At 42.3% G+C, this 8,399-nt stretch overlaps 1 protein-coding gene across 1 annotated transcript in view; it reads left to right on the top strand.

Moving 5' to 3' along the window:
* The first annotated feature begins 780 nt into the window (after window positions 1–780).
* The window catches only part of POLR1E (RNA polymerase I subunit E), a 28,021-nt gene continuing 20,402 nt past the window's right edge, over window positions 781–8,399 (top strand). Inside the window, exons 1-4 of the mRNA XM_072596769.1 lie at window positions 781–1,053; window positions 2,062–2,165; window positions 6,562–6,638; window positions 7,444–7,529. Coding sequence (XP_072452870.1) covers window positions 990–1,053; window positions 2,062–2,165; window positions 6,562–6,638; window positions 7,444–7,529 — 331 coding nt within the window. The 5' untranslated portion in view covers window positions 781–989. The remainder of the gene's footprint in view (window positions 1,054–2,061; window positions 2,166–6,561; window positions 6,639–7,443; window positions 7,530–8,399) is intronic.

The following is an 8,399-nucleotide window of genomic DNA, read 5'->3' as shown; positions in this document are numbered from 1 at the left end:
TTAATTTTTGGACTTAGATATAAATTTACTATGGAGTCCTGCTTTAGTTACATCCCAAACCTTTTGTTCCTGTCATTCTCTCTGATGAAATTGCCTGTTGTTTCTTGGATTCATTCTCTGATCCACCCGTTCTTAGGAATGATTTAATTTGTTTCTTCCACTCCTCCCACCCCTGTCCTGAGTGATTTGTTTAAGACACTTTGTTTTGTTTTTTCTAACCAGACAAGAAAGTGAAGCTCACGCTGAAAAGTCACCAAGTGGATTTTTGCCCAGCCCCTCCTGAGAGCAGAGGGGGTACGGACCTGCAGTCAGGAGGTCCCCATCACTGTCAGCACCTTGGACAGATGCTGTTTGCCCATTGAGTCCGCAGCCCCCAGTGATCCTCATGGTCCTCATAGGAGCTCCAGCCTTCACCTGGGCTGTCATCAGCTCCAGCTCACGGTGTGTTGGAGGCATGGGGGACTGGTAAGAAGAAGGAGCATTTAGGAAGCACTAGACGCTATTGTTATCATCCACATTATACAGATAGGGAAACTGAGGCAGGTGGAAGCTAACAGACCCGGACCAGGCGTGCGAAGACGCTCGGACCGCCCAGCCACTAGCTTGGACAAGGGGAGGAGCCGACGGCTTCAGGGGGCGGAGCTTAGAGGGCGATGACGAACCCGAGGCTTCAATGGGCGGGGCTTGGGAGGAGGGACTGAACCGGACAGCCGTAGGAAGCTGGATTGAGGAGAGACCAGCCAGTAGGCGTTAGGAGGCGGTGCTTCTGAGGAGACAACCAATCAGCTGAGAAGCGGAGGCTAAATCGACAGGTCTTCAGGAGGCGGGGATTGGGGAAGGCCCGGGTAGGGCGGTTCTTCCGGCCCCGCGGCCCCGCCTCTTCCGGTGGAAGCGGGATTGGGGAGCTTGGTGACTGGAAGCTCCACATGTGAGCTCCGTGGAGCGCGGACCGAGCCGTGGCCGTGGGTTCCGGGGGATCTGCTCCGGCCATGTCTGCGTTTGCAACGTGGCAGTACTGCGGGGAGCCGGGCGAAGGGCAGAAGGCTGCTCTGGGTAAGGCCGGGGGCGGCAGAGCAGCTTTACCCCCTCCCTTAGGGGCTGTGAGGACCGTGCGCGCCCGCGTCGGGACCGGCGCTTGTAGTGCCAGAGGCATGACTTAGACCAGCTCTCGCCCAGCGCCGGCCTCCGTGCTCCCTACATGTCCAGGAGGCGCTGGGTGGTGAGGGCCTCGAGCGCCCGGACAAGCCGCCGAAGGGCCTTCGTGAAAGGGCAGGGCCTCCCGGTGCATGCCGGGCCGGCTCCAGGCGTCCTGAGGATGACCAGCCCACCGGCCCGGACGGCTGTGGAGGGGGTGAGGCTGGTGAGCGGCCGGCCCTCCCCCTCAGAGCAGGGTCAAGGGCGGGTCAGGCCACGAAGGACGAGCACAGCCCACTCCCCACTTCATCGGGCATCAGAAGCTCTCCCGGGGCCCGTCTCAGCGCACCCGGCAGATGCACCAGTGTTTGCGTACGGGCAACTCTCTTCCCTCTCCACCCCCCTTCTCACTGTGGATACACCGTCTCTGTAAAACGCACAGTACACCTACAGCTCCTTCAGGTCGTGCCTTACAGTCTGTCCGCGCGCCGGTCAGGGAGGCTGTCCTCGGGGGTCCGTGTGACCCGATGCCCCCTGCAGTGCCCCCTCCTGCCCTTAGTCCCCATGCGCTGGCTGGCCTTTCTCCTGTCTAGCTGTCCTCCATCAGAGCACTTGTTTGTCCCCAGACTTCCCTCGGTCTCTCCCTCAGGACCCAGGGAAATATTCTAAAATGACTGTGCTTGCCCCTAGTCCTTGGTCTCCATCCTCTTCTCACTCTGTAGCCAAAGCCAGCGTCCTCTCTTGTTACCTCTCACATAGGAAGGGTCTGGTAGGATTCGCTTTCTGTGACGTTCGTAGATACTGTAGCCCAGAACTGGGGATTGAAGGGCTTTCCTGTTTTTATTAATTACATTAATGGAACTCTTTTAGAAGTCCACTCTGCATTCAGCGCCACTTCGTTGATCATTTTCTGTGCATTTATTGCAGTTCAGTTTTCCAATGGGAAACTCCACAACGCTGAGAATGTGAATTTTTCCTTGTACAAGAGCAAAGACACCACCAACCCCAGGAAGAAGTTCAGGAGGATTTTGGTGAGTCCCTCAGTAGTTTTGTCTTTTTTTACAAGGTGGTGTGTGCCTGGAAGCGGGCGCTGACCCAGAATGAGAACAGCTTTGCCTCATGGGGACCGGGCAGAGCTGATTAAAATGCTCCTAAGCTGTTTAAGTCCCAGTCAGGTACATGCTGTGCTTGGGTCTGCTGGGTGCTAGGGGTGCAGAGGTAAAAGTGAAGCAGCCTCTGATTTTAGAAGGCACTAAATACCGTCAGAGGAGACCTCGTGTACGCATATAAGTGTGTTCGTAGTCATTTGGGGGGTGAGAGAGGATGCCCCAACATCTGAAGAGCAAGAAAGGCCCTGTGGAAGTGGCTTCTGAGCTGAGCTTTAAAGAAAACTAGCAGGGGTCTTTACTTGAACTGAAACCTGCCTGTGTCCTGTGGTCCTGGTTCTGCTCAGGGGCCAAGGAGAGTGAATCTTAGTCCCTTTTCACATGAAAGTCCTTCACATATTGAAGACAGCTCTTATTTCCCTGTCTTTCCCCCAATTCAGTATCTTCAGTTCCTTCAGTTGATTTTCATAACTTTGTTCTTTGATCATTGTCTCTGCCCCCCTTCTCAATGTACTTTCGTTTGTCAGTGTCCCTCATACAGTGTTTGCCTGGAACTGAATGAAGTTAAATTCCAAACATGCTCTGATCAATACAGACTATAGTGAGATTATTAACTTCTGTTAATACAGTCTAAGATCCTTTTATTGTAACCATGTCATATGTTATTGACATAATTGAGGTTGTAGTCAGCAGATGCCTCGTTCGTAGAAATTGTTATTTATCCACAGCTCTCCAATCCTGTACTACAGGATTTTTTAAAAATTTTACATTCATCCCCAGATATTTTAAAAATAAATATTTTGTTGATGCTTTTGATATGTTTCACTTTTCAATGATTTATCTTTCCACTAACAAGTATAGTTAAACAAATCAGATCAACAAATCAGGCACACACTATGGAAAAAGTGCAGCATTTTAAAAGCCTTGGGTTCACATTCCAGCCCTGTCACTTATTACCACTATGATTCTGGGCAAGTCCACCTCTCTATGAAATGAGAGGGTTGGATGAAGCAGTTCCCTTCCAGTTCTCAGTCCTTGATTACAGACGCCTGGTTCTGCATCCAGATCTGTAGCCCATCCCCTCTCTGCTACGAGGAAGAAGAGTTCTGATGTCTTTAGGGGTGCTTTCCTTTATGTTACCGTGGTCATCATCTAAATTGTTCTCTTGGCTTTCTTCAAGTTATAGGGTCATAGATTTAGACCCATAAGAAAACCTTAACAGCCATCATGTTTAACCCCCTTGTGCAGATAAGGAAACTGAGGTATAAAGAGGGTAGGTAGAGTCAGATAGAATAAGTGTCTAAGGTGGGATTTGAACCCGCCTTTCTTAACTGAGTTCGTTGTCCTATCCACTGTTCCATGCTGTTTTCCCAAGTTCCTCTGACTTCTTCAAAATCATTATTTCTTACAGCACACTATTATTCCATTACATTCATATACACTTTGTTCAGTCACTCTCTTTATGTAGGTGTCTACTCTGTTTCCGTTTTTAGCACAAAAAGATTGCTGCAAATAGCTAATACACAGAAGTATGGGAAGATTGGTATCAATATGTGTGATGCAGAATGAAGTGATGAGAGGTAGGATAATAATATACACAGTGACTGTATTGCAGAAAGAAAGACCAAAAAAGGTAAAACTGAGTTCTGTGCAGCTACGATGACCAAAATTGGCCTTGGGGGAGAGTTGGGAAGATTGACTTCCCTCTCTCCTTCTCAGTGGTCTGTGACAGGTGAGGAACATTTCATGTCCTGTCAGACTCAATTGATGCGCATCATTTTGATGAACTACTTTCCTTCCCCCTTTTTTTCCCTTTTGTCCAAAGGGGTGACTTGCTTAATGGAAAGTAGAGGTCAGATAAATTCAGAAATGAAGGTGATGTGAAAGCAATGTTGCTGTCTAGTTTGGAACTGTACCGAAAGGGCTGTAAAGCCGTGCATATCCTTTGACCCAGCAATACCACTCACTGCACTAAAAAGATCAAAACAAAGGGGAGGGACCTATTTGTACAAAAATATTTATAGTAGCTCTTTTTGTGGTGACTAAGAAGTGGAAATTCTTAATTAAGGGGATGCCCCTTAATTGGGGAATGACTGATAAGTTGCTGTATATGATTGTAATGGGATATTATTGTACTACAAGAAATGCTAAGCAGGATGATTTCAGAAAAGCTTGAACAGACTTACATGTACTAATACAGAGTGAAGTGAGCAGAACCAGAGAATGTTGTGCTTAGTAACAACAGCATTGTACGATAAAGAACTGTGAATGCCTTAACTATTCTCAGTAATGCTGCGATCCAAGACGTCCCAAGAGGCTCATGATAAAAGATGCCATCTGCCTCCAGAGACAGAACTTAGGGCATCTGAATACAGACTGAAGCTTTCCTTTCTCGTTTTCTTCCACAAAATGACTAACGTAAAAATATGTTTTACATGATTACACGTGTATGACCTATATCAGACTGCTCACTGTTTCAGGGAGGGTGAGCGGAGGGATAGGATTCGGAACGCAAGACTTAAAAATGTTAAAAATGGTTTTCATATGTGATAGGGAAAAATAAAATATTTTTTTTAATGTTGCTACCAGTATTTTTGTATACATGGTAAAACTTTCCCTCTCTGACATTTGTTAGGTGTATGTGCTTAGTACTGGCATACACAGTTAGTGATTTTTCTAGCATAGTTCCAAATTGTTCTCCAGAATGGTTGGACCAGTTCACTCTTTCACTGGATTAATGTTCTTGTCTTTCCACAGCCCTTCAGTCATTTAGTGTTTTGCTCTTTTGTCATCTTTTCCATTCTGATTGATTTGAGGCAGAACCTTAGTTATTTTACTTTAACATTTCTCTTATTAGTGATTTTGAGCCTTTATTTAACCAGATGACTGACTCATTCCTGGTTGTTGATAACTCTTTTGAAAGTTACCTGTTGAAATTCTTTAGCAGCTCATCTGTTTATCTCTAAATTTCATCTTGGATTTGTCCCACTGTTCCAACCTCCTGAGCTCTTTTTGGCTCCTGATTCTGAGATGTTAGGACAGAGCTTCATTGATTTCTGAGATTTTATTTATTTATTTAACTATTTAATAATCTATTTTGGCAAACCTTGTATCAGTCTATTTTTTTTTACAAAAAGAAAAATAGATGAAAACGGACTCTTGGCTCCTTGGTCACAACCTAATTAAGGCACAAAATTCAATAACTTTATGGTGAATTTACAAATTGTAGGCAAATAATCTGGATCATTCAGCTCAGGTTTGGATTTCGTTTTGCTGTACCCACTTTTCAAATTTCCTGGGTAATTTATCACACCTTCCCTTTGTTTTGATTTAGTCCACGTAGACTTTCAATATATGACATTAATATAGTCAGCTTTTAGTTTATCTTCTCTGATGGGGGAACAGAGGCATACATTTCATATAGATATAAATATAGATTATAGCTAGCACTGGACGGTATCTTTTGTATTTGTGTTTGAAGAAGGCTGTCTGATCTGGGAATTGGTACAAGTTCAAACAAAGTCATGCTGTCTGTCTCTCTCTCTCATTGATTCCTTGCAGGGGACAGACATCCTCTGCTCCATGAATTGAACGAGCCTCTACCTGAGCTCCTTAGCTTATCTGTCCCTAGCCCCAGTTAGCACAAATCAGTCAAGAGTTAAGGCTTAAAATATATGTGCCCAAAGAAAGTGTTTACTTCTAGGCCTCAGTTATTAAAAGTAAGAATTATCTTGAAGATAACATATCAGCACAACCGAAACAAACCACCAGGGGTCAGTGTATCCTCAGTAAGGATTATGGTTCTTGAACAGGCATTAACAATTCATTTTTTCTTTTAAATACCAGCTCATAATTGAACTCATTAGTTAAGTCAAATATCATTCTTTATTCTTAGATTCAAATTTTTATGATACTGTCAGCTGCGGTTTGTGGATCACTTTTACTGAAGTTTAAAATATAATATAATATTATATAATCTAATAAATATTAAATGCTAAAATGTTACTCTGGATTACCCAGTAGACACAAGGCTGTCATTCAGATCAGAGACTCTGATAATAAGTACGATTGCCATTATTATCCTGGAAATTGATATTGACTTACAGTTTATTTTTAAATGAAATAGTAGGTCAGCTATGTTAAAGCCTAGGGATCTTAAAGGCTCCAATCTCCAGGCTTTAAAATTTCTCATTCTTATCTAACAGTGTCTAACCCTGTCTTGAGAATATTGGGTCATTTTAGGAAAGAAGATAAAACAATGGCAGACACCTTTTAGATACTGATAATGAAATAATTCTTTTGTTTTTCGTCATTTTTTTAGGCCGCTGAAACAGCCAGACTTTCCTATGTAGGAAACAACTTTGGTACTGGAGCACTGAAATGCAACAATTTATGCAGGTGTGAAAGGATGGTGGGGCTTGTGGCTGGCGGTGTTGTTTGTGGAAGTTGGGGAAAGGAACTCTACTTGCCTTCCGTGGTACAAAGAACTGGTTGCTTGGTACAGTGGGAAAAATTTCACTAATTCTTATCTTGTGATAACTCTACCAGAATTAGCCTAAAGTTTTACTTTATACCATGAAAGAAGATTTTTTTAAAAAGAAAATAAAAAGGTAAATAAATTTGGAGGGACGATTTTAATTTGATTTAAAGAATAAAATGATTTGCATATATGTACTATGATAATACTGTCTGTCAAAATGGGCTCTCCAGAACCACTATAAGTTATCCAAGATTCGGCATATATGTGAAAATAAAAACTGCCTTTTTTTTTTAATGTTTTATTGGTGCTGTTTAAAAACATCAGTCATTTCCCAGTATCCATCACTATCCCCATCATGGAATTGCTTCCTGTAACAAAGAAAAGCACCTAAATAAAACAAACTGACACAGCCACTACCTCTTGACAGCATGTACCATGGTTCTTTCTGTATTCAGTACTCCATGTCTCTCTTGCTGAGGGTGCACGTTCTTCAGTTCCTTAAAGCTTAGATTAAAATTGGATTCCTATGAACTTTCCTATATTTAGTTCAAATATTTAAATAATGATGCTATTCTACTTGTGTAGCTATATAGAGAAGGTTCACAGAGTATGCGGTATATTTTAGTGTAAATTCTGAATATTTATGAATGGAGAGTCAGTACCACTGAAATGTGAAAAAAAACTTGGTAATATGTTAATGTTGGTTTTATTTTATTTTATCAGGTACTTTGTTGGTGTTTTAAATAATAACTCTGGCCAAATGGAAATATATGATGCTGAGTTGTTTAACATGCAACCAGTGTTTTCAGGTAGGTTCTTTTAAAAGCTTTTGTTTGGCTCATTATATATATTGCTTGGTTTTTAAGATTTAAGTCATTCGTTTTAAAAAGATGAAGTTATGCCAGTCTTCGTTTTGTAGGTAAAATTTTGGAAATACATTGTTTAGTAATTCATTTGAAAAGTTATTTACACAGATTTTAAAATACATACATACATATATATCTATATACACCTGTATGTATGTATGTAAGAATAGGTTTTGAGGTGATTATCACTGAGGTTCACCCATTCTTTACTACTCTGCGTAACCTGAATGGGAACGAGTGTAGGAACCTTGTTGGTAGGAAATGGGGTTTGAAAAATGACTTAAAGTTAATGGAAAATTATAGAATCCTGCAGTCTCACGGTTTAAAGGGCGTTAGTCTAGTCCATTGCTAATGGAAATTCTCTTTACATATGTGACACCTGTTTGGCCAGGTGCTCCCCACAAAGGTTACAGACAGTCTGTACCTTTAAGATGTACACTTTATCTTGAGATGGGCTGACTCTTTAAGAGTCACATGGAATGTAGCAGAAAAGACATTTTGGAGCCAGAAATTGAGATTTTAGTTGTGAGGTTTTTCTCTCCATGGAGTTAAGGCAGAGTAGAGAAGTGTTTAAGAGTTAACCTTGGTTTTTGAGAATCTGTAAAGAATGTAGAGTCAGAAAGAATGTGAGGAAAAATTTCTCTCTTGTTAGAACTAACTTAATTCTGTGAAAAGTCTGTGCATTCTAGAGAGACTGTTATGCATACTAGTTGTAGAAAAGACAAAGAAAAAGTACTAATACAACTTAAGGACTGAGAGACTGAATTTAGCTTTTGTCTTGAGAAATGTGAAGTGGATTCCAGAGAGGATTTG

The sequence above is a fragment of the Notamacropus eugenii genome, chromosome 3 (genome assembly GCF_028372415.1).
Source record: "Notamacropus eugenii isolate mMacEug1 chromosome 3, mMacEug1.pri_v2, whole genome shotgun sequence".
Classification (NCBI taxonomy): Eukaryota; Metazoa; Chordata; class Mammalia; order Diprotodontia; family Macropodidae; genus Notamacropus; species Notamacropus eugenii.
The sequence above is the reverse complement of the archived record's forward strand: the minus strand, read 5'-3'. Positions and strand labels throughout refer to the sequence as shown.